Here is a 27046-nt window from a genome sequence, read left to right on the forward strand (position 1 = left end):
TGTCTCAGTAATACTATGAGATTTCTAATCCAGTAAAGAGATTATTATCCGAGCCACATAACGGAAAGGGGCATTCTTATACTTTCTAATACAAACAATAATGTACTAAATACTTCTTGACTGTTACAACATAGCATTTAATTTTAGTTCTTTTCCTCTAGATTTAACATAAAAATGTTAATCTTTGGCGGGCTAAACTTAGGAATGGCTATGTATTTTTCTCATTGACAGAAACAACGGCTGTTTTAATTGGTTTATAACTGGTGATAATTCATACCAATTTCCCCTTGTGGAATGGCGTCAGACTGTCATCCCACCTTGCTTTACCAGTGCAATTTAACATATATAGTTGTTACAAAATCTCCACTCCAGAATTCATGCTTAAATGTGGCCTACAACACACACATACACATGCACAAATTTAGTAAATAAAATGAGTTCAAAACTATATGACTATGTAAACTATATGTCTATATGACTAATGTAGACATATTTCAATCTTCATTGGCTTTATATCTGAAAATCCACACATTTATTTGATAAACCCTTAGTGATTGCATCCATGTGCCAAGCACAGAACATATTGGGAAAGCTTCTTGCTCTCATGGAGATCCTTATTCACTTATTTTTGATGATGTTTCTATGCTTTTCCTTTGCAAAGCATACAGAAAATGTAAACAGATGCTTTTGGACAATGGAACTAGTAGATACAGATCAATTTAGTACCAGATTATAGTAACTGAGTATAATTAAAATTAAATAAATATTAAAAAAATAATCTCATAGAGAGTATGTCTCAAGCCTCACTAATATTAACATTTTTAAATAAGGAGGTGATATCTTTTAACCTGCTATGTGATAGGAAGATGACTTCATGTTGTACAACCAGCTCAAAGCTGATGTTTCATATTACAAGGTAAATAGTTTTAAAAAAGAAGAGACTTAAATAATATCAAGAAAAACAGATTATGTTTGTTGCCAGCAGAACAAAATTCTTTAGTATTGGAAATTTTATCAGCCCTAACTTAAAATTGTTTTTATTTTGTTACTAAGTGTGAATATTGAGGCAGTGCTAAGATTTTCTGTCGAGTGAAATCAGATTCCTGATTCTTCCTAATGGTTTCCCTTCTTTGGCTCTTGGCCCACATCAGTTTATCCTACTGACAGAGAGTCCTTCACCCCAGCTTACACTTAGGATGAAATAAAATGACCTCACAGACCTATCACATGCTCCCTAGTCCAATTCCTTCCTGCCTCAGCTGCTCCAGCTCCTGTCCGTTTTTAGCACGCTCTCTGTGATCTAGACAGTCCAGTCTTGATTTCTTATTAAAATTGAGATAAAATTGGCATATAACATTATGTTAGTTTAAGGTGTACAACACGGTGACTTGATATTTGCATATATTATGAAATGACACCACAATAAGTCTAGTTAGCATTCATCACCATAGAGAGTTAATTTTCTTTTTCTTGAGAGAAGTTTTAAAATCTATTGTTTTATCAATTTTCAAATCAGGTAATCTAGCATCATTAACTATAGTCACCATCCTCATGACTTATTTATTTCATAAATAGAAGTTTTTACATTTTACCCTCATTTTGCTTACCGCCACCCTTCACTTCTAGCCACCAGTAGTCTGTTTTCTTTATCAGTTAGTTAGCTAGTTTGTTTTTTCTTAAGATTCCACATGTAAATGAGATACTTGTGTTTCTCTATCTGACTTATTTCACTTAGCATAATGCCCTCAAAGTCCATGCAGTTTATAGCAAATGATTTATTTATAATTTTTAAATTATAAATAAAATTTCCACTAGAAATGTTAGAAGCAAAATCTGTCAAGTTGGTAGGTGTTACTCCTTCCAAAGGAAAAAGTCAGAACTTTTGGATTTTGTTGTCTATCAATTTTCCTCACATTTAAGTTTCTGATATTTTTCTACATCTGAAAGGTAACAACAATTTCTAAATATAACTGGGAATTCTGTAGAGCAAATATCATTAAAATATTGTTAGTGCAGAAGCTAAGAAAGAGGAGAAGAAAGAGATCAGTGGAGTGAGAGGAGAGAAAAGATTTTAGATAGCAGATCTAAAATTCCAACCTAAGACTCAATGAATTAATGACAAGTTCAATTCCATCAAACTATCAATAGACACATTCTAACCTACCATTTCGGCCATTTTGTTTTAGAGTATTTGCAGAAAGCTGGATAGTGCTTCCATGACCAGTGTTTTCTGGAAATTTCAGGTCCTCTAAGTTTCCTTCTGTGCTCAGCCTTGCAACTTCCAATTCTATTAATGGTAAAAAGATGTCAGTACTCATTGAGAAACATGCCAAAGATAAGATAATCTAATTACTGAAACATTTCTGAAATCAAAACACTGGAACTGATCTTCATCTGCTATACTTTATAGTAGTTCAGTGTTTATAGAAATTCTTTTTTTTTTTTAGTATTTCAATTTTTTTTCAAAATCAAGCAAATAAAATGATTAAAAATCAGATAAGTAAGACTATCAATTATAAAGCCTAGAATTTAAAATTAAAGCTCAAATACAATTTGTCATTGACTATCAGTTTACTTTCAAAATGTTATCTTTATTTTATGAATTAAGTGAAATCTTTTTCTAATCTGGCACTCTACTATTATATCAATATTGATTTATCTTAAATCTAATAACTTTGAAATAATTTTATCAAGTCTTCTGAAATAAAACTGTCAGCTACATCCTTAAACACACTAATTAGATTTATACTTTTTATGAGCTAGCAACACAATTATCAAAAATTATTTTTAACACTTTAACTTAAATTACTACCTTCTTTATAGTTTATAATTCAGAGAGATTCTTATTATAACTGAAGTGACCCGTAGGGTAAAATTTAAAATACTACCCTCCATAGGTAGAAACTTATATGTATACATCAGTTTCATACATAAAAATTGGAAAAAAAAGGGTCTCACTTGTCCTTGATCTCAGGTCAGGCTAATATAGTCAGTATTGAAATGTCCTTGGAAATACACATGTGTGATTATGAGGACACTCCTAAGCTAACAACAAGTGATACCCTCCTAAGTATAGAAAAAACAATAACTTATCTCCCCTGAAATAAAGTACCACTCATAATATGTGGTCCACCATAGATGACACTTTTCTCTTTTCCCTCTTCTGCTGAACAAGATGATAGTTCTTTCTTGTCCTTCTCTGGCCCTTCTGTATAACAAAAGCCACTTACGAATATTGTCTGTGTTTTCCCTGACAATGTCAGTCTTCAAAAGGTTATCGGCCAGCACAAAGGCACTTTCCTCCACAGTGTCAAGCAACATGGTGGCTGCACGCAGTTGATCACTTGTAGTCAGGTCTCTCCAGGCATTCAAGGCTTGTGGCTGGAGGAGGTTGTTAACTGTCTCGACCATTGCCTACAAGAAGATGAACAGAATGACAGAGGTCTCTAGTGAACCCACAGGGCTGTCAGAAATCCAGGCATACATGCTGCCCAGCAAGTAAGAATCACTGGTGTGCATGAGTTCAGTATTGTCCTAGCCTCCCCTGTGACATGCTGCAGTGGAAGCATTCATTATTTTGTGCTGTAAAATCCTAGCTGAGACTTTGCAAGACAACAGGAAAACCTGCTTTTTGTTCTGAAGGACAACAAATAGAGCTATGCTTCTTTCTTAAAATCAATAGCAAAGGCTTCAATAAGACTATAATCACATACTTAAATTATTTGGCTGGGAAACTGTTGGCAAGTAATTCAAACTAACACTTCCATCACATCACCACAAAAATGATTTCCTCTATACATCACCATAAAACTAGATGCTAAACATAATAGAAATCAAAAGGATGACTAAAGACAGGACAATACAAGAGTTTGTTATGTATAGGTTAAGAACTCTCTGCTGCTGCTGCTGCTAAGTTGCTTCAATCGTGTCCGACTCTGAGCGACCCCATAGACAGCAGCCCATCAGGCTCCTCTGTCCCTGGGATTCTCCAGGCAAGAACACTGGAGTGGGTTGCCATTTCCTTCTCCAATGCATGAAAGTGAAAAGTGAAAGTGAAGTTGCTCAGTCATGTCCAACTCTTAGCAACCCTATGGACTGCAGCCCACCAGGCTCCTCTGTCCCTGGGATTCTCCAGGCAAGAGTACTGGAGTGGGGTGCCATTGCCTTCTCCGAAGAACTCACTAAGCAAACCAATTTTTTTCTTAGCCAGCTAGTAAAATGTCACTAAGGGAAAAATATCAAAGCATACATACTCCCAGGGCTTTGGAAGAAAAACATTTGTGCTGTTTACTACTAGGAAGGGGAGGAAACACTTGGAGCTTGCTACCTATGGCCTTTGAGCATTTTTCCTTAAAAAAAAAAAAAAATCAGCAGTAAGTACACTCACACATAGAGATAAAGTACCAAGGTTCTCTCTGCTTCATCCAAAAGAATTGTCTTTCTAGTTACAATTTATATATTTTCCACGGTTAGCTCAATACTCTGGGTTGCAAGAAAAGACAATTTTCCATTAAGGTCTTAAGATTTCACTCAAACATAGAGAATTGCACAACAGAAAAATACACCACTGGCAGTTTGAAAGTGATCTTCCTTGAACCTGTTGATTATGAAATATGCATCTAATCCGGAAATAAGTTGAATAAACAGCAAACACAGGCACTTTCCAGGCAGTACATAGGTGTTCTAAAACAGGACTCACAGTATTGACACATTGGGAGAGGAAGTGGCAGAGACTGGAGGAATACCCCTTAAGCTGCAGTGTTTTCTTCTGGCTGGTGTTTTCATAGTAACCAAGTAACAACTGTTAAAAATTCAGCTTCATAATGAAACACCTTGCTGCCAATTAACACCAACTTCAAAACTAATCTGCCTTTTGATAAAAGTTGTTCTTGATATTTTTCCCAGCTCTTCCAAGTTCTGGCTAAAAATCAACATCACTGGCTTTGTACATAAAATAGTTCTCCTTGCAAGTTGAGTACTTTGCATTGTTAAAAAAAAAAAAAAAGTCCCTCATGAGTTTAATGACTGAGTATTTCCACATAGTATGCTTAGCTCTGTCATTTGTTATGTGTTTAAAACATGACCTAGAAACCAGACAAAAGCATTTCTGGATCACAGCAATCTGATCTGCTTTCCAGGAAGTTCTCTATGGGGTGATGCCAACAGGACATGCCAAAAAAAGGAGGTGCCGGATAGAAATCAAACAACAAAAAAGTTTAGGTATTCTCTGAAGCCAAACAGAGGACATTGACCTCTTGAGTGCAAGAAGTATTCTTTCTGGGATTCACTGATCTTCTTAATTCATTAGAAATGCTCTGAAAACTCCATATGTGACAAAACTTATGCCAGTTCTTTATGGACCAACCATTTTAACATTAGTGAAGCACCTTACATTTATTAAACCGTACCTCAGGGAACATTTTGGGAAGATAATGCAATGTTTCTGTTCTGCCCTCTATAGATTTTATTTTTTTTTTAATTTAAAAACGCAAAAGGAAAAGAAGCAACTATAGTCAACTCTGAGATGTTCTAAATAGGAAACTTTACAAATGGGGTGCTTTAGCTAAAGTACTGAGTCTTTAAACTGACAGTAAATACATCAGACACACTCCTTATTATCTTAGTTTTGCAATTGAAAATGTATAAGGTGCAATATTTTTTCATTATATATTTTGAGCATATTTTAACAACTGCTTTGTGGGACAAAAATATTGCACCTTATACATTTTCAATTGCAAAACTAAGATAATAAGGAGTGTGTCTGATGTATTTACTGTCAGTTTAAAGACTCAGTATTTTAGCTAAACACCCCATTTGTAAACAGTTTCCTATTTAGAACATCTCAGAGTTGACTATAGTTGCTTCTTTTCCTTTTGCATTGTTAAATTAAAAAAAAAAATAAAATCTATAGAGGGCAGAACAGAAACATTGCATTATCTTCCCAAAATGTTCCCTGAGGTAAGGTTTAATAGAAGTTTTCTATTAAAGCCTAAATGATTTCCAAGTTTATTGCAGAAATGACAGGTCCTAAAATCTGGGTGGGTTAAGACACAAACCTAGTATTTATTTATTTTTAAAATAGCACCTATTATGATTGCCTAAGTATATAAAAGGAAATGTCAACACAAGAATTAAGACAGAAGTCTCAGGTGCTAAAATCAGTGTGGGATTTGGAACCAGATCTGCTGAGTCTGCAATTGTACTTTGCCACCTTACTAGTTGTGTGCTATTGGACCAGTTTTTTACCTTTTTTGTACTCTTCTGTAAATTAGAGATGATAATGAAATCATTTCATAAGGTCTCCTGGCTCATAACAAGTGTTTAGGTGCAATCCTATCTTTATTTTAATTTGATATCAAAGTTCAGTGTGGGAAGAAGAGAGGTATTCACTGAATACAGCACAAGTCATCCCTGATAATTGCAAAATATTCACACTGAAGTGAGATCTGGAAGAAATGCCTCTTCTACAACCCAATCTCAAGCAGAACTGATACACAACTTACCTACTATGGAGGAATAGGAGGAACATGTGTATTCGATAGTTCATAATGTTCCCTGGTGGTACAGTGGGTAAGAATCCACCTACCATTGCACAGGATGAGGGTTTGATCCCTGGTAAAGGAAGATTCCACATGCCATGGAGCAATTAAGCCCATGCACAACTACTGAGCCTGCGCTATCTGGAGCCCACAAGCTGCAGCTATTGAGCCCGTGCGCCACAACTACTGAAGCCTGTGTGCCCTACAGCCTGTGCTCCACAATAGGGGAATCCACCACAATGAGATACCCACGCCCTGCAAAGACCAGCCTCCACTCACTGCAACTAGAGAACACCCACACATAGCAACAAAGACTAACTGTAAAAAAATAGATACATGATTTTTTAAAAAATTCATAATATGTATTCTAGAGGGTTGAACTAACTTATCTGTTTTCTGCTAGTGAGATAGCACAATTAAGTCAATTTTAATAGCTTTATAATTAATACAATTTGTGTCAGCTTTCCAAAGGTTGTTGACATGTCCCTGTTACTGGTTTCATGAAGACCAAATAAACAGTCACAAATATTCAACAGCAAAAGAACATCTATATTTCATTTTCCCTGTATATATTCATACATTTATACATTTTACACACAAATGATGACATTTGGTAATAAAGCTTTCATTTTGGGGGGTTTTCTGGTCAAACTAGTTATTGTATTGCTTTCACTACCTCAAAAACATTTCTTTAAAATACAAGTTGCTTTTTCATTTTATTTGGTTCCAAAGAAATGAACTTAACTACAGTTTAGAACCAAAGTTGAACAGGAAATACACAATGCATTTGATTAAAGGGAGGTAACGGGACATTGATCAATAGCTCTCATCAATTTCTCATCTGCTATCATTTTTTTTTTATTGACCTAAGATTTATATTCTAAAGTTAGAATAAATAAGACTAATTCTGGGTAAATCTTAAAATATATTCTAACCACAAAAGGTTGAAAAGGGAAAACAAACAAAAATACCTAATGGTTTTGACATTATAGACTGAAATAATTTAAAATTTGGGGATGTTAATTTAATTAAAATATCTTTTCCAGAAACTAAATGTGAATTCACCCCACTATATTTTCAAAACACAAGAAACTGAATAGGAGATGGACCTGGGATTTTATATTCTGGTTTCACCACACATTTCAGTGTGCCTTTGGGCAATTTGATGTTTTCTAACCAATTAACAAAGTGTGAACTGCATAAGAAAATAAGATGCATCATATTTTAATTTGAGGGTGGTTAGGGGCATGCTATATAAGATACTACTTTTCTTATTAAACAGTTTACAGACTAGACTCTAAAGTCACTTTTGCCTTCCTAAAAATCAAACATAAATTAGGAAGTGTGAAAAGTCAGTTAGATTCATACCAGAATTATGGACATCCCATATCTTTCCTGACATATATTAGCATTGCACAATATTATCTGACCCCTCATCATTAAATTCAGATCTTAAGCAAATTCATTTGACTAATTTTACACTGAGCATTTAACTATAGCATGTTTGTTAAAAGGTGTTTTAAACTGTTTAATCACATTTCATGTATTTCAAAAGGCACAGTGTTTTTATTTGTTGTACCTACTGTGAAATTTTGGTGAAAAATAGCTGTATATCTTCCAATATCAATTTTCATCATTTTTCTAGGAGAATGTGCTTGTGAAATAGTCTAGAATTCCTTAGCAAGAATACATAAAAGCGTCCATGGTGAGAAATATATCAATGGCATTTCTTACCAAGGTAAATTCTAAATCTTAAACTAGGTAACCAAATCACCTGGGAAACTTAGTTACCCTTCTTCTTTGCTTGAAAACCATTAAAATAAAGATCCAAACAGAATGAATGCCTTTGAAAGGATATACAACTATAACATCATAGTAGTTTTTTTGAAGACAAGCTTTTTAATCATGATCTCATTCAGGTTTTAGCTCAGGTATCAGCTGCTCATATAGGTCTTCCTTTAGCAGCATATCTAAGGAGAGTCACCCACTTAAATCCATTATCTGTTTTGTCTTCTTTGTAACAGGTATCATTATCTAAGGTGTGTCAGATATTTATTTACCTAAAAAACTATTTAACTGGTAGATCACTCACTCAGAAAAAGGTAAACTTCATGAAGGTAGTGATTGTGTCATTTGTAAGTGCCCAAAACTGCCTGGCACACAGTAAGTGTTCAATAACTCTTTGCTGAATTATTGCCATCTAGTGAAGATTCACATGAAAGTGAGTTTTCTCCCTTTTCATATCAGTAGGGAAAAAAAAAAAAATCTCTGATTTTATAAGAGCAAAGATTATCTAAGTACAAATGAAAAGATCTATTAACTAAGCCAGTATTATCCAAATCATTATCATCAGAGACTCAATGTCAAAATGGGCTCCCATTTTTAGTACTTATTCACCTTTAATAGAATTATTCATATTTGAGTCTGGCTTTCTCACTAGATTATGATGTCCTCAGGGGACATATCACGTTCATTTTCATTTTTCCAGGGTAAATTTTAGTTTCCTATCCATTTCCTTTTCCATGTTTAATATATGTCATGTATAAATGTTTTGAGACATTTTAGTATTCAATAAAGCCTCATTAAACAAAAATATCCTACTTTTACTATCAAATCATTAATACAATAGGGAAACTGAAAACATCTTCTTTTACTCCTGTAACTTTTTGCTATGTCACCCAAGAAGTCTTCTGAATGACCAGATATCAGCATGGTTTGGAAGGAAGGCAGAATGAGTTGCAGAGAATGAAGGTAATTCATTTTAACTTTCAATGCAACTCATATTTTATTAAATATGTATGATATGCAAAGAACTAGGGAAATCACTGCTGGGTGAGGTTAGGAAAAACAAGAAAATCTGTTCTCAATTTGCCTACACTCCAAAGCAGAAGGTAAACATATAGCATGGGACAGAAAGTACTGAATTCTTGCTGAGAAGGATAAAAGATCCTAGGAGTGTTTGGTTTTGAATCAGACACTACCACTTGAGGATGGGTAGTAGAATTTGAGAGGGGGTTGGTGGTACTTGTCAGGTCTTCTGAAATACGTATCATTCCTTGTATGTAAAGATTTTGATATTTAGACTTCTAAAATGAACTAAAAAATGAGATTGTTTAAGGTGTCACTTATGAATAAACTATGCTTTATTGGTCCTTTAAATTGCATATTTATTTTAGGTAAGAAATGTTGGTAATATTGGCATACTTTAGATATTGTTATATAAATAATACAGTTCTGCTGTTTCTGGGGATTGATCAAAATGGATCGAGAAGTTCTAAGTTCAAGTTAGTATGTTAGGTCAAGTTATGTGTTCAGTCTTCTGAGATGTTATTTGGAACATTAGAGCTAATTTATTATAATGAAAGTGTAAACTTTGAGGTACGTTAACATTTTCCCCAGAAGTATGATTGGCCTAAAAGGTCGACAAGAAAATGTTCAGAATGAGTCTGGCTTGATTTGTTCATCCATCAGTCCCTAGTGACCTATTTTTCATTTGACAGTTTTGGAATTCTGCATTTCCCAGGTTAAACCAGGATATTCTGGAACTGAGCTATCCTAGTTTCATTTTAAGTGGTTCATTTGTCTCTGAACGTGGCTCTCATCGCAGAGGAAGCCCTGGTGTGGCTTTGGGGCTAGGAATAAAGGCTGGTGGCGCTGCTTTGTCCCGTGAGCTGCCACGTGTGTCACCAAGTGCAAAACAGAGGCCTGCAGCGTGACCATCTCCTGAGCAGGCTCGAGGCTCTTTCCCTGACACCTCGGGCACCTGACATGTAGCTAACCTCCTGGAAAATATTTCGTATCAAGCATTTACTTGGGAAAATTAACCATGTTCTTTAATATTTACTGATATTTGTAAACTGTATACCAATGTTCTTTTTGACATTGATTTTCTCACCATGAGAGATATTTAAGTGAAACTTGTAAATAAAAGAGGCAAAAGAAAAAAAAAAAAAAAAAGATAAATAAGCTTTTTTTACCCAAGAGAAGGAAATTTGAGGCTGAAGAACATAATAAGCAAGTTAAGGATTAAAAAAGAAAAAACGAAGGTATTGAGGCAAGAAATGGTTTGTGCTTGGGGTGAGAAGAATGCATGATGTAAGAAAAGATAGATTAAAAAAAAAGTGTAAAAAGAGTAAAGTGAGAGAAATGGTGAGTATAATTCAGATCTTAGAAGATTTTCAGTATGATAGCAGTTTGGGCTGTATTGTGTAGAAAATCTACAGCCATTAAGTATATTTACATAAAGGATTTATAAACTTAGATCTTAAGTCCTTGAGGTCATTCATTATTTTTTAATGAATTTTCATTTTTTTTCTTTTGTGTTGAAGCATATGTTCATATATATGTATATAATCATTAGGCAGCCCATTCTGTTAAGAGCAATTATCTCCCATTAGTGGATAAATTTAAATTAAGTTGCTGACATCCTTTTGAAAAATGAAATTTTATGTTTTATCTCCACATCTTTGTCTTTTTCCTGTGTTCACATGAACACAATATTTTTTATCAATATATACAGTAATCATGCTGAACATTGCTTCTCTTACTATATTATATATATATATATATATATATATACACATATATATTTATGTTTAATAGAAAGAAAGAAAGATAGTGCTAAGTCGTGTCCGACTCTTGTGACCTATGGACTGTAGCCTGCCAGGCTCCTCTGCCCATGGGATTTTCCAAGCTAGAATACTGGAGTGGGTTGCCATTTCCTTCTCCATGTTTAATATAAGTCACGTATAAATCTCAGGCTATGTAGAGAAAGAAAAATAAGTCTTCAGATCTTCTATGCTCCAATTTCTTGCTTTCTGACTCTCTCTCCCTATATATATACACACATATATAAATATATAATTTACATTGATTTATAATTAAAAATTTAAAAAAACCTTAACTCTTCATTTTTGACTTTGTAATAAGTTTGTCATTTGAGAATAAAATAAAATAGAGCAAAAGTTTAACATCATTCCTGAATAGGGCACATTGTACTCCAATCTATGTTTAGACATTGATTCGAATCAAAATTTTAAAGGTCAAATGTTAGAAGTCTTCAAAACAGTTTTAAACTTAAAGTTTTTTTATTAGAAGTCAAGCTGAGTGACTGATACTTACACATCTGATCAATAAACCTAAGATTTTTTTTAATAATCGCTGTTATTTAATATTACTAAGCATATAAAGACCACTAATCTCTGAACTCCCTGTTATATTACAGAGAAATGTTGGCACTTTCAAGTCTTAATAAAAATGATTGTATAATACAACTGACTTGAATATAGTAATAAAAACCTTTAATAGTAGAACAAGATAAAACAGAAATTTTACAAAAAAAGACTCTGCCTCTTCAAGAAACTTCTTGTTATTTAAAAATGTATTTAACAAACTGTAACTGACTGTATTATTTTTAAATCTTATATAAAATTAAATGATTGATTGCTGTCAAATCTATGTTGTGTTATAGAAATTGTGCTAAGTCCCTTCAGTCACGTCCAACTCTTTGTAACCCTATGGATGTAGCCCGCCAGGCTTCTCTGCCCATGGAGATTCTCCAGGAAAGAATACTAGAGTGGGTTGCCATTAACTTTTTACTTACTCAACATTCATTCAACAAATATTAATTAAGTGCCTTTAACTGAGATACTGCAAAGAGAGATAGTTATTCTTCCTTCCTTCAAAGTGATAACAATAGAGTGAAGCCAGGGAATTAAACAAGTAAAATACAGTATGACAAGCATTATAATTGTGGAAACATGAAGTACAAGCTTTGTATTAGAACGGCTCCATGAGAATTTCAAGCTTAAATACAACATTAACCAAACAGACAAGGGGTAAATCAGGTCTTCCCACCAATCATCTATCTATCATGTAAAATAAAAGGAAAATATACATGATGGGGGATTCAGAGTTAGGGGTAGGGTTGGGACAGGGTGGCTTTTGATTTTACTTAGGATCGTCCAAGTGGGCCTCCTTGAAAATGTAATGATTTAAAAAAGACAAAGTTGCTGAGAGAGTTATCCATGTAGATATTTGGAGGAGGTATTCCAAAAGGGTGAATAAACAGAATGCAATTCAACAAGTGGAAATATGCTTTGCATATTTCAAAATCTTAAAGAGGCCCATGTTTGGAGCTTTATTTAGAAAACAGGAGGTGGCGGAGATGAACCAAATCAATTGAGTATGTGAACACTGCACATAAAACTAGTTTTCAGGTGAAGACTGGGAATTCAGTTATGAATTTGATGCCTATTTAAAAAAAAGTGAAGATTTTAAAAGTTACCTTCAAACTAATTTTGGAGTTCACGAAAGTGGTCTGTGCTGTAGATAACATCTGTGAGTCTTAGGCACATAGGTGCCACTTAAATCAACTAGATCACATAGGAGTGTCAGAACAAAGAGCAAACAAGAGCCGACTGAGCTAAGAGGCACCCAAACCCATGGATTTAGAAGAAAAGGAGTGAAGAAAGGAGACTGCAAAGAAGCATCAAGAGGAGGAAAATCAAGAGAATGAGTTTTCTTCAGGATAGTATAGTAAGGAAGACAAAGAGATCATGTCTTCTGACTGGTTAGGTACAGTTAATTGACAACTGACTACTGAGTTCATCAGCATGAAATCATTAATGACCTCAACTAGTACAGCTGCAGTAAGGTAGTGAGGGCAAAGTCTGATGAGGTGAAAAAAAAAGACAGTAAAAGGAGAGGGGCTGGTGACAGTGATGTAGAGAAGTGTTTTGAGAATTTCTACTGCAGTGGAAATGTTGTTGCTGTTGTTGTTCAGTGGCTAAGAAGTGTCCAACTCTTTGTGAACCCATGGACTGCCACACAACAGACTTCCCCGCCCTTCACTATCTCTCGGAGCTTGCTCAAACTCATTTCCATTGAGTCAGTGATGTCATGCAACCATCTCATCCTCTGTTGCTCGATCTCCTTCTGCCCTCAGTCTTTCCCAGCATCAAAGTCCTTTCCAATGAGTTGGCTCCTCTAATCAGGTGGCCAGAGTACTGGAGCTACAGCTTCAGCATCAGCCCTTCTGATGAATATTCAGGGTTGATTTCCTTGAGGATGTATTGGTTTTATCCCCTTGTTGTCCAAGAGACTCTCAAGAGTATTCTCCACACCACAATTGGAAAGCATCAATTCTTCAGCACTGAGTCTTTTTTATGGTCCAACTCTCATATCTGTACATAACTAAAAGAAAAACCAGAGCTTTGACTACATGGACCTCTGTCGGCACAGAGATGTCTCTGCTTTTTAATATGCTGTTTATATTTGTCTAGGAGCTTTCTGGGTGGTGCTAGTAGTAAAGAACATGTCTGCCAGTGCAGGAGATGCACGAGACATGGGTTTGATTCCTGAGTCAGGAAGATCCCCTGTAGGAGGAAATAGCAACACATTTCAGAATTCTTGTCTGGAGAATGCCATGGATAGAGGAGCCTGGAAGGCTACAGTCCAGAGAGTCACAAAGAGTCAGACATGATTGAAGCGATTAGCATGCACACACTAGGTTTGTCATAGCTTTGCTTCCAAGTAGCAAGCGTCTTTTAATGTCATGCCTGCAGTCACCATCTTCAGTGATTCTAGAACCCAAGAGAATAAAATCTGTCACTGTTTCCACTTGTTTCCCTTCTATTTGCCATAAAGTGCAGTGATGGGACTGGATGTCATGATCTTAGTTTTTTTGAATGTTTAATTTAAGCTCGTTTTTCACTCTCCTCTTTTACCACATGAAGAGACTCTAGTTCCTCTTAGCTTTAGGTCATTAGAGTGGTTATTATCTTCATATCTAAGGTTGTTGCTATTTCTCCTAGCAATCTTGATTCCAGCTTGTGCTTCATCCAACCTGGCATTTCGTGAGATGTATTCTGGATATAAGTTAAATGAGCAGGGTGACAATATGCAGCTTTGATGCGTTCCTTTTTTAACTTTGAACCAGTCTGTTGTTCCATGTCCAATTCTAACTCTTGCTTCTTGACCTGCATACAGGTTTCTCAAGAGGCAGGTAAAGTGGTCTGGCATTCCCATCTCTTGTGGAGAATTTTCCATAGTTTATTGTGATCCACACAATCCAAGGCTTTGACTGTAGTCAATGCAGCAGAAGTAGATATCTTTCTGGAATCCACTTGCTTTATCTATGAACCAAGAATTTTCAAAATTTCTGTATCATTGCATTCATTTTCCAGTCCTGTGGCCACTGCTGACTTTTCTAAATTTGCTGACATACTGAGTATAGCACTTTTATAGATCATCTTTTAGGATTTGAAATAGCTCAGCTGGAATTTCATCACCTCCACTAGCTTTTTTCATAGTAATGCTTCATAAGGCACACTTGACATCACACTCCAGGGTGTCTGGCTCTAGGTTAGTAACCACACCATGTGGTTATCCAGGTCATTAAGATGTTTTTTGTATAGTTCTTCTGTGTATTCTTGTCATCTCTTCTTAATCTCTTCAACTTCTGCTGCTGCTAAGTCGCTTCAGTCGTGTCCGACTCTGTGCAGCCCCATAGACGGCAGCCCACCAGGCTCCCCTGTCCCTGGGATTCTCCAGGCAAGAACACTGGAGTGGGTTGCCATTTCCTTCTCCAATGCATGAAAGTGAAAAGTGAAAGTGAAGTCGTTCAGTCGTGTCCGACTCTGTGTGACCCCATGGACTGCAGCCTACCAGGCTCAACTTCTGTTATGTCCTTACTATTTCTGTCCTTTATTGTGCCTGTCTTTGCATGAAATGTTTCTTTGGTATCTTCAATTTTCTTTAAGAGACCTCTTGTCTTTCCTATTCTTTGCTTTCCTCTGCTTTCTTTGCAATGTTCAATTAAAAAGGCTTTCATATCTGTCCTTGCTATTCTCTAAAACTCTTCATTCAGTTGGTTATGTCTTTTCCTCTTCTTGCTTTTTGTTTCTCTTCCTTTCTCAGCTTCTCTTCTTTTCTCAGCTCAAACAACCAATTTGTCTTCTTCCATTTAATTTTCTTTGGGTTGGTTTTAGACACTGCCTTTGTATAATGTGATGAAGCTCTGCCCATAGTTCTTCAGGCATTCTCTACCAGATCTAGCCCCTTGAATCTATTAGTCACCTCAACTATCATAAGGGATTTGATTAAGGAAACACCTGGATGGCCTAGTGGTTTTCCCTATGTTCTTCAATTTAAGCCTGAATTTTGCAAAAAGGAGCTCATTATGTGAGCCACAGTCAGCTCCAGGTCTTATTTTTGCTCACTGTATAGAACCTCTCCCCTTTCAGCTGCAAAGAATATAATTAATCTGATTTGGGTATTGACCATCTGGTGATGTCCATGTGTAAAGTTGTCTCTTGTGTTGTTAGAAGAGGATGTTTGCTATGACCAGTGTGCTCTCTTGACAAAACTCTGTTAGCCTTTGCCCTGCTTCATTTTGTACTCCAAGGCCAAACTTACCTGTCATGCAGGTATCTCTTGACTTCCTACTTTTACATTCCAATCCCCTATGATGAAAAGGACATCTTTGTTTCGTGTTAGTTCTAGACGGTCTTGTATATCTTCATAGAACTGCTCAACTTCAGTTTCTTTAGTATTCGTTGTTGGGGCATAGACGTGGATTGCTGTGATGTTAAATGGTTTGCCTTGGAAATGGAGAGAGGTCGTTCTGTCATTTTTCAGACTGTCCCCAAGTACTGCATTTCAGACCCTTTTGTTGACTACGAGGGCTACTCCAATTCTTCTAAGGGATTCTTGTCCACAGTAGTAGATATAATGGTCATCTAAATTAAATTTGCCCATTCCCATCCATTTCAGTTCACTGATTCCTAGAATGCTGAAGTTCACTCTTTCCATCATCTGCTTCACCATGTCCAATTCACCTTGATTCATGGACCTAACATCCCAGATCCTGGACAATATTTTTCTTACAACATCAGACTTTACTTTCACCACCAGACACATCCACAACTGGATCCATTCCTGTTTTAATGCAGCTTCTTCATTCTTTCCAGAGCTATTTCTCCGCTCTTCCTCAGTAGCATACTGACCACCTACTGACCTGGAAGGCTCATCTTTTGATGTCATATCTTTTTGCCTTTCATACTCTTCAGTGCAAATACCATCAAGCAATTGGAAACATTAGACAAAGGCCTAAATTAAATGGTAAATATTTAGAGGTCATTTTTCATGTGCTAAGTACAATTTAAATGGTCTTCAGGATATAGGAATAATCCTATTCATGCATCAAGTAAATGTTGTCAGACAAGTGAATGCTACTGAGAAGAAGGGAAGGAGAAAGGAGAACAAGTAGCGAAGGAGTCCAAGTAGAAGGTGCTGTGACTACAAAGGCACAGAAATATGAAATGCAAGTCCTAGGTCATTTGGGAGTGTAGACTCCAAGTTTATGGAAGGGGCCAGCTAAGATGTGGGAGATCAGCAAGAGGAGTCAAATTCTCAAACACTATAGTCCAAAACAGGACTTTTTTTAAAGGGAAAAAGACAGTCTTTGAGTGGGATCAAGTCTTGATCAATCTGCATTTTAAAAACATTTCTGTGGCTAGAGAGTATTCAACTATTTGGTGTAGCATTTTATTCAACTGGTTTCCTACTGATAAACTTGTTTTATTGATATAAACTGTGATGCAAGACTGCCTCTGATCATCAGTATATGTTTATTCTTTCAGTGGTGGAATGCTACCACATAACGTGAGTTTGCCACAGCTACTCTCAACGTCCTAGTCGTAGGCAAGGAGAACAAACACTGTTTTGCAATTGTATGACAAGATTTATAAAGAAACATTATAAAAATATGGATGTGAGCAAAACTAGTCTTCCCTGGTAAGATACTTAAGAGGTTGATACAGTAATTGTTTTGAGGAAGGAGATATGAATTACTGGGGAGAGAGGCAGGGCTGCTTGCACCATTCAACTCCTAGGGGACACCACTGAAATACGTCACAGCATCAGTGGCATGCCTTGGAGTTAGCAATGCAGTGGCCTGAGTGGGAAGGAGACATATCTATTATTCTACTTTTTGAATTTTACAACATATACCTATATTAGCCATTCAGAAAAGTACTTATAAAGAAAGAAATGCCATCTGGAAATAATTTGAAATAACCTTGTTTTTTTTTTCCTTTGAACAAAAATGATTGCCTTCAGAATATAACAATCAAAAGGACATTTTCATCTCTACTTAGGATTTAAAAGTAACCATTGGTATTGTACCATCATAACTCTCTGGCAGATATCACATCAAAACTGAATGAATATATCAATATGTACCATCAAATATGAAAAAAAAAAATTTTTATTTCATCTAAGAATACTATTTCCCAATAATTCTCTTGTTTTAGACACAGAATCATTGGACACTATGCCCAGCTGCAAAACTGTATTTATCAAAGAAGAATTTACTTATGTAAACCGAACAGCCAAGGGATACGGTTAGGAGTAGGGGAAACGATTAAATGTAGTTAGGTGAGATTTTTGGAAAGTTGTAACAGAAATGAGTAGTTTACTGTCCTTCTTTCTGTGTAGAAATTAGCATGAAGTGATGATTGGATGCTAAGTAAGCATCTTGTCATTTTGAAGATAAGCCCAGGTGCTAAAGACAATATAGCAAAAAACAGATGAGGCCTTGGTCTCTGAAATAGAGTGTTCATACTAATCTTGAACTGCTTCAACTGTATTTCCTTTTCATTTATGAAAATAAAGTCCTAGTTTAAGTTACCATAGTTAAGTTTCTGTGACTACTGGCTGTACAAAATTCATACATGAGATAAGTGAAAATAAAAAAAAAATTATAATTCTGTTGGGAGTAGTATTAAAAAATGATTTGTTTGGTTTCAAGTAATTAGGCAACTACTTTACTGCAAATGACACCTTAAAACTTCCATTTTTTTCCTAACCTGCACCAGAAATGCTAATGATAGGTTCAGAAAGTAGGATTTTAAATCTCTAATGCTATTTTAAGTGTATTTTTTTCCTTCTGGTTAGGTATATGATCATAAGGCTTTTAAAGACACATAGTAAGGTAAATTGATGTATACTCTCTTATGTTTGCATAGAAATAATATATATTTATGTTCTATGTATTTAAAACTTCTTTGAAGGTAAACTCATGTTCAGAAAGCAATGATGAACTAGAATGGACTTTAAATGAACAATTTTACAATTAAATAATGATCCAGGCTTTAATCAAGAAGTTATAAGAAAGGAAAGAATAAAATTTGGTGGTAAAAAGTGAGAAAATACTTTTGTTTTAGGTGAAAGTATTTTATATAGAAATAAAAGGCCTTTTTCTCCCACCCTTATTAGAATTACTTCCTGAAGCATTTACAAACCATATATATATTCTATATATATTTATTTATATATATATATATTCTATATATATATATTCCATATATATAAACCATATATATATATATATATATATATATGAAAACAGGAACATTTTGTTGATTTACAGGAAATGTACAAAATGGAAGAGTTGGAAATAACTTTGTAAAGCAGCCACCTCTGCCTGATCTGACATACTAGCCACGGGGATTTTGAGAGATTCCCAAAATGATGTTCTTTTTACGTCAAAGCAGAAAGTCCATCATCAACATCTGTCACTATCCTTTGGAGGTTTTCAAATCATTAGATTTATGAACTGACCTGTCCAAGATCTTAAATAATAGCCTGTGTAATTTACACTGCTTATATTACATATGGTTTTACTATCTTTTGATTCAACAATTGCTTTACAACAGTATTTAATGACTACAATGTATAAAAAAGAATTCATATCTCTTCTTTATCTAAAGAAAACTACTTTTACATGGAAGTCACTTTCTTTGATCTCAATGTCTTTTAGCAATAGGTTCAGGGCATCAGAAACATGCAGGGTGCAGATTTATATTTTCTCTCTTACACAAATCAAGTGCAGATTTATCAAGCTGTGAAATATATTAAGTTCATAGTGTTTTAACAAAGGGTTACCAAACCTCAAGAACCTGGCGTGATTCAAACTACTTTCAGATGTCCTTTTAATTATATTAAATGAAAGTTTGACTTGGCTTTGATGCTTATGGGCAAACATTGAAATCTCTTGAAAGAGTTGCTAAAAGCACTCCCCGTTGCTGTAGTTAATATACTACATTGTATGCCCACCACTAGCCAATTTATTCTAGCCACTTTAACAAGGATATCCAGCCTGACAGGCCACAAAGAATAGTATCACAAGTCAAGCAAAGCACAAATCATTTGAAGACTCAAAAACTTGTTTGACATGCACCACAGAGCTCTTTGTCACACAGCCAATTAAGTGACCAAACAAGGAACTTGAAAATACTCATTAATTTCTTCCTAGAAGTATAAATGGAGGTTAGAATCTTTTCTTGTCTCATCCACCAAAGGCACACAAGTAAAACTGGCATAATTCAATTTTCACATTGTCAAAGGTGCAAGTAGCAACTTTGGTTCACAGAAAGTCTGTATTAAAGACAAAAAAAAAAAAAAGAAAGAAAGCAATAGGTAGAAATGTTTATGTATCCAGGCTTTAGAATCTTTTAAAATTCATCAAATGTTGACATTACTTTTATCACTGAAAACTGTATTTGTGTTTCTGAGCAGATTCAGCAGCACCTGACATCCTTTTCTTTTGTGTGAATAAGAACTCTAGTTGACTCCTGGATGCCATACTGTTCAGGTCCTCCTCCTTCTTAAGGTGTTCTTTAGTCTCTGCTACTGGTTACTTTTCCTCTCCCGGACCTCATCATATGACAGTGTCCTGGGTCTCAGCCCTAGATTCTTTCCTCTCTATACTCATTTCCTTGATAAACTCATCTAGGAAATGAAACACTGACTGAAAATGCCACTCTAAGTGAAACATTGTTTTTGTTTTTGTTGTTTTCCCATCACTCAGTCATGTCCGACTCTTTGCCTTCCCAAGGACTGCAGCATGCCAGGCTTCCCTGCCCTTCACTATCTCCTGGAGCTTGCTTAAACTCATGTTCACTGAATCAGAGAGGCCATCAAACCATCCCATCCTCTGTCATGCCCTTCTCCTCCTGGCTTCAGTCTTTCCCAGAATCAGGGTCTTGTCTAATGAGTTGGCCCTTCGCCTCAAGTGGCTGAAGTACTGGAGCTTAAGTTTCAGAATCAGTCTTCTAAATATTCAGGATTGATTTCCTTTAGGATTGACTGGTTTCTGAAACATTACTAAATGATGACTTCTAGCGTGAACGTTCAGCTAAATTTTAAGCTCATATACCTAACTGCAAATTTACCATCAATATTGCATATCTGATAAGAAACTTAACATACTTCTTAGTGAAGTTCTTTTCATGTTCCCCCCAAATTGGTCATAGATAGACCATTTCAGTAACAGGCAAATTCATTCTTCCAGTTGCTCAGGCAAAACACTGTGGGTCACTCCAACACCTCTCTTTTCCAGACACTTCACCTCATAATCCCTTTAGTTCAGTTCAGTTGCTCAGTCATGTCCAACTCTTTATGACCCCATGAACTGCAGCACATCATGCTTTCCTGTCCATCATCAACTCCCGGAGTCTACCCAAAGCCATGTCCATTGAGTCGGTGATGCCATCCAACCATCTCATCCTCTGTTCTCCCCTTCTCCTCCTGCCCTCAATCTTTCCCAGCATCAGGGTCTTTTCCAATGAGCCAGCTCTTCGCATCAGGTGGCCAAAGTACTGGAGTTTCAGCTTCAACCCCAGTCCTTCCAATGAACACCTAGGACTGATCTCCTTTAGGATGGACTGCCTGGATCTCCTTGCAGTCCAAGGGACTCTGAAGAGTCTTCTCCAACACCACAGTTCAAAAGCATCAATTCTTTGGCACTCAGCTTTCTTTATAGTCCAACTCTCACATCCATACATGACCACTGGAAAAACGATAGCCTTGACCAGATGGGCCTTTGTTGACAAAGTAATGTCTCTGCTTTTGAATATGCTGTCTAGGTTGGTCATAACTTTCCTTCCAAGGAGTAAGCATCTTTTAATTTCATGGCTGCAGTCACCATCTGCAGTGATTTGGGAGCCCCCCAAAATAAAGTCTGACACTGTTTCCACAGTTTCCCTATCTATTTACCATGAAGTGATGGGACCGGATGCCATGATCTTAGTTTTCTGAATGTTGAGCTTTAAGCCAACTTTTTCACTCTCCTCTTTCACATTCATCAAGAGGCTCTTTAGTTCTTCTTCACATTCTGCCATAAGGGTGGTGTCATATGCATATCTGAGGTTATTGATATTTCTCCTGGCAATCTTGATTCCAGCTCGTGCTTCATCTAGCCCAGAGTTTCTCATGACATACTCTGCATATAAGTTAAATAAACAGGGTGACAATATACAGCCTTGGCATACTCCTTTTCCTATTTGGAACCAGTCCATTGTTCCATGTCCAGTTCTAACTGTTGCTTCCTGACCTGCATACAGGTTTCTCAAGAGGCAGGTCCGGTGGTCTGGTATTCCCATCTCTCTCAGAATTTTCCACAGTTTATTGTGATCCACACAGTAAATCCTATTTGTTCCACTTTGAAAAAAAAATCTTGAACCAGAAAAATTATTTGAGCATCCCATACTCATATCCTGTTTTAAGTAGTTGTTATTGCCCAAATGGTTACCCTGTTTCAGTCCTTACTTTTCCTGTTATCACCTATTTTCTAATTTTAAAACGTATCAGACCATGTCATCCCTCTGCTCAGAACCCTGGAGTGGTTTTCTCTCTATGAATAAAAGCTGAAGTCCTTACAAAGGTCTGTCAGATCTGGGCCCTTGACGTCCTGTCATCCTTTTCTCTTTCACTTCATTCCAGTTGCATTGGCTTCCTAGACAACACGGGCTTATTTCTACCTCAGAAACTTTCTGTTTTCTTTGCTAGAATGCTTTTTCCTACATATTCTCACAGTTCACCCCTTCAGAGTTTTTCTCAAATGTCACCTCACCTCAGTGATGCATTTCTTGCTCTGTTTTTCTCCATAACATTTATTATTGTCTCACATACCATATATTTACTGTTTATATTCTGCTACTAGATAGTTCACCCTAGGAGAGTGAACAGGGATTTTGACCTGTTGTGGGCACTGCTGTATTCCCAGTACTGAGAGGATTATTGTGCACATGTGCTCAACTAGTAATTCTTAAATGTTTTTGTTAACTACTGTGTGAGTTTATTATTATTATTTTTTTTTTACAGTTGAAGCTGAGGTTGCTTTTACAGTGATGATACCTAGGATACAGATTTCTAGTGGATAATGAAGGTGAAACAAACTAAATAAATAAATAAGTAAATTTTAAGTCCAAATAAAATAAAATAAAATAAGGAAAATCTAAAAAAAAGAGAGCTTATTTCAAATACTTTGTAAGACTTAAAACATAGACTATCTGCCTTTTAAAAAAAATGAAAAATGGAAGCAAGGATGGGAAGAAGAGAAGAAACCAGGTGTGTGTCTTTAAAAAAAAATTTGCAGTTATTTACTAATTGTTAAATCAATTCTTGGCCTAAGTATGCAAATAATTAGAATTTGACTCAAAGATTGACTCAAAAGATTCACATCCATAACGATGCATGTGTGCTCAGTCACTCAGTTGTGTCCAGCTCTTTGCAACCCCACGGACTGTAGCCTCGCCGGCTCCTCTCTCCATGGGATTTTCCAAGCAAGAATACTGGAGTAGGTTGCCATTTTCTCCTCCAGGGGATCTTTATGACCCAGGTATTGAACCCCCATCAGCCACATCTCCTACACTGGCAGGCAGACTCCATTACCATCAAGCAAGATTGACTGTGAGTCTCCAGGGAGTCCATGCCACCTATGGGATTTGTAGGACAAAGGAAACTTCTGGCAAAAATCAAAACATATTTCTTAACCAGGAAAATGTCCTGCTTTTAAAGCATTTAAAATGGGAAAAAAATGAATGTCAGTAAATTTTAATAGTTCCTGCAAAAGAATATGAAATAAAATATGAAAATGCTTTTCACAGTGATGGTCACAGTGCCTAATAAATGATTTATTCTTCATATTACATCACTGTTATTCTTAAGCATGGTGTTGAAGAAGCACTGGATGCACCAGGATAGAAGCATTAGTGCCATCATGTCAGCTGTGTGGCCTAGTTCCAGTCATTGGATCTCTCCAGCTTTCAATTCACTCATCTTCACCTCTATGGCCCCTCCTGGTAATAATACATATGGTAACTACTTAATATGCATATGGAACACAAGCCTTACTTGTCTTCTCTGGCATAAAACTTAAACCCCTCCTCTAAATGAAGATATGCATTGTGTCTGGGATATGGTAATGATATTTTAATTTGACATATGTGAATACCTATATTTTAATAGTCAACAAAACTTTTAGGGTAATCTAAAATTACAACTGGATAAGGAAACATAAACTATACTGGACCCAGTATTTTTTATTTTCATTAAAATTCTTGATATAAAAGCATAATAAGTTTTAGGAGATTCATCTATAATTTTAAAAAATCAAACCAACTGACTTTTAATTGCTTACTTATAGATCAGTTATCATAGCTGACTATTGACAGTTCAGATTTCACTGTTATTATGTGTGTGTGTGAAATAAAAAGTGGGACGCAAGAAGTAATGAATGGATCTAGATAATTCATAAAATAGACACTGTACTTCTAAATAATTAAATGCTAAATGTATTTAGATGGTCAAAATCATATCTAGAAGAATCACTGCTTGTGCCCATGGAAAGGAAAAAAAAAAAATTAAGTATCTTGTAATAAATATTTTTTTTCAAATTTAGTGCAAAAAACCTTTCTGGTATACTTCATTCCTATTTCACAGGTAGCTTAGAATGTGCTCTGAACATAGAAATAATAGGAAACATGTTTTTAAAAGCCAAATAGACTAAAGATTTAGGTATTATTCAGTCTAGAATTTCACAGAATAATGATCTATACAAAAGGAATAGAAATAATGTCATGTATTAGCAAGCAGAGCATTTCCACTTCACCAATACTCTGTTTGTATTTGGTCTTATCAGATGTTTAGTCAATAGCTGAAACATTTATTCATAGCCAGTCAATTATAACAATGGGAAATCAGCCATTGAATAAACTGTGCTATTAATTTTCCATCAGAGATTCTTGTTTGAATGACCATGCATTTCATAGATTTAAATACTGAAAGGCTAATTCTAATTATTTCCAAGGCCCCGTTAAAAGGGTAACATAGATTGCAATCAAAAACAATCCTAATACTGCTCAAAAATGATCCTCAGCTTTCAATTCTGAAGAGTACTTCAATTTTTCTATCTATTGCACACTCTAAGCAGTATATATACATAAACCTCCCAAAGTAATTTCTTTTCCAAAATATTGGAAAAACCTGAACAGTTTCTTATATACAACGGTTCATTATTTTATAAGAAAAAATACAAATTAAAAGGTTTTCTTCTTAACCTCTGTTATGCAGATTTTTTCCCCCTTTTAAACGACTGTCTCACACAATGCCCTTATTGTGAATAAACAGATACAGTTTAATTTCTGGACTACCAATCTGAGAACTAGTAACTCGGGTCTTGAGGACATTCTTCTTTACAAATGTAGTTGACCTTTCCCTTTAAAAATGCTGATATATCCACATAGGGAATAAAATTTACAGCTACAGTTTCATATTTTTCTTCCTTCTGATAAAGTTAATTTGTATATTGGAACCCACAGAATGGAAGCTGCCTCAGTAGCCTGGCCCATATCACAAATCTAAACCTGCATTTATGGGAAATGATTGCTAAGGAGCCAGTCACAATCCTCTAACCCAGCTCACTTTACCCTAGAAAACTGGATCTGCCAGCCTTATAAGGAAATCCCCAACTTCCTTTGCAATCCCTGTTTCGAGTTGTCTCCATAAAACTAACTCTTGCCCAATATCCCTCAGGAAGAGTGTGCTACTGACCGTGAGGCACTGACTCTGGCAACCCATGGACTGATTTACCTTGAATAAAGCAGAGTGAAGTCATTACTTAATTATTTTGTCGTTTGACCTTGCCTCCCTTCCTTTGTTCTTTCCTTCACCTCTCTCCTTTCTTCTCTCTCCTATCTTCTGACATCCCCACCCTTCTTTTCCTTCTAAAAATAACTATGAAGCTTGCTTCAGGGATTCCTTTCCACAAGAACTCATAAACATAGAAACTTTTTTTTTTTTTTAATCTTGCTTAGAAAAAAATTACAACATGTTAACTGAAACATTCACATTGGGATTCATGTGCTTATAATGAGTGGAAGAATAAGATCATTACAGCATGTCTTGATCAATTTGGTACAGAAGTGTAACATTCCAAGTATCCTGGAATTGTTATCTTATTTGATTGAGTGTCATTTCTGGATGACTTGTTACTCAAATATTAACCAGATCAATTTATGAATGAAATGTTTTCATAGCCCCCTCTGAAGAAATTGGAGATTTATATATTACATCCAACTCACCTTTCAATGATGATCATAATTCTCACACCAAAGTTGCACCTCTTAGCTAGTCTGTGATCCTCTTGTATGATAGAGCACTGTCACTTTTCAAATTTCTTTTTAGCACATGCTCTTTCATATAGCTTTCCATTCCCACCCTCTATGCCCTCCCTGAAATTCTTTAAGTTCAATACATTATCATCTTTCTGTCAGATTCCCATACATGCTATTGCCAACAGTGACAATTCAACAACTTAACACATTTATAAAAACGCAGAAAGTACCTGGACATAGGCTCTGCAAGAGCGCTCTCTTTTCTGAAGCTGAATCCATTAAGACAGCAGATTAAACACAGAATAGAAAAAACAAGTTAGTGACAGAAGAAAACAAGAAAAATAAAAGAACACATCTACACAAACACCTTATTTTGTTGTGCACTACTTCCTAGAAGAGAATGACAGCTAAGCAGCAGCAAAATGTCAGCATTGGCTTGAAAAATAGTAACCAATACCTTTCCAGAACCCAAGTGATAACTGGATGGTATAAAGCTGTTAATGATGGAAAGAAATCTCAGAATAAATTTAGTAGGAATTAGTAAAAATCAATATGCTTTATTTTTTTGACATGATTCATTTCGTATGAGGTTAGTTATTAACTTGTGGGCCACAGACGAAGATGTGTTACGTAATTAAATTATGTCAAGAATTTGAAACCCATTTTTTAAAGATAGTAAATTGTTTGTGGTTTAAAGATAATTTAGGTAGTTAACATGTACCACAAACCATTTGTTCATACATACAAAAAGTTCCATTTATTGAGAAAACAGAAATGCATACTCATTTGACTTGTTGATTCTAAGGGACAAATACCAAGAGATAAGTAACTTCTGATTAAAAGAATGTGATTAATCTTCTGATTTATCTCTGTTTTTATTTCTTGAAGAAAATCTTTTAATGGTTTTGACCAAAAGATTTTACATATTTTAGAAACTTTTGTGGAATAACAAGACTGTGTTTATTTGTTTGCATATAGAATGATGTTTTTCTGGGAAAAAGATTAACAGCAACTCATATTCAGTACCAAATATTTTTTTTTCCTGAT

The 27046-nt window shown here is 35.6% G+C and overlaps 1 protein-coding gene across 10 annotated transcripts in view; it reads right to left on the bottom strand.

Annotated features, from left to right (window-relative positions):
- ADGRL3 (adhesion G protein-coupled receptor L3) overlaps nucleotides 1-27046 on the bottom strand; it is a 955586-nt gene that overhangs the window by 147964 nt on the left and 780576 nt on the right. For 7 of the 10 annotated variants that reach the window (XM_044945849.2, XM_044945844.2, XM_044945845.2 and 4 more), the window contains 3 exons: nucleotides 26230-26268; nucleotides 3231-3414; nucleotides 2165-2287 (listed from right to left, as the gene is read on the bottom strand). In XM_044945849.2, coding sequence (XP_044801784.1) covers nucleotides 2165-2287; nucleotides 3231-3414; nucleotides 26230-26268 — 346 coding nt within the window. The remainder of the gene's footprint in view (nucleotides 1-2164; nucleotides 2288-3230; nucleotides 3415-26229; nucleotides 26269-27046) is intronic. The other 3 variants (XM_044945847.2, XM_044945848.2, XM_044945846.2) reach the window with 1 other exon arrangement.

The sequence above is a fragment of the Bubalus bubalis genome, chromosome 7, assembly GCF_019923935.1.
Source record: "Bubalus bubalis isolate 160015118507 breed Murrah chromosome 7, NDDB_SH_1, whole genome shotgun sequence".
Taxonomy (NCBI): domain Eukaryota; kingdom Metazoa; phylum Chordata; class Mammalia; order Artiodactyla; family Bovidae; genus Bubalus; species Bubalus bubalis.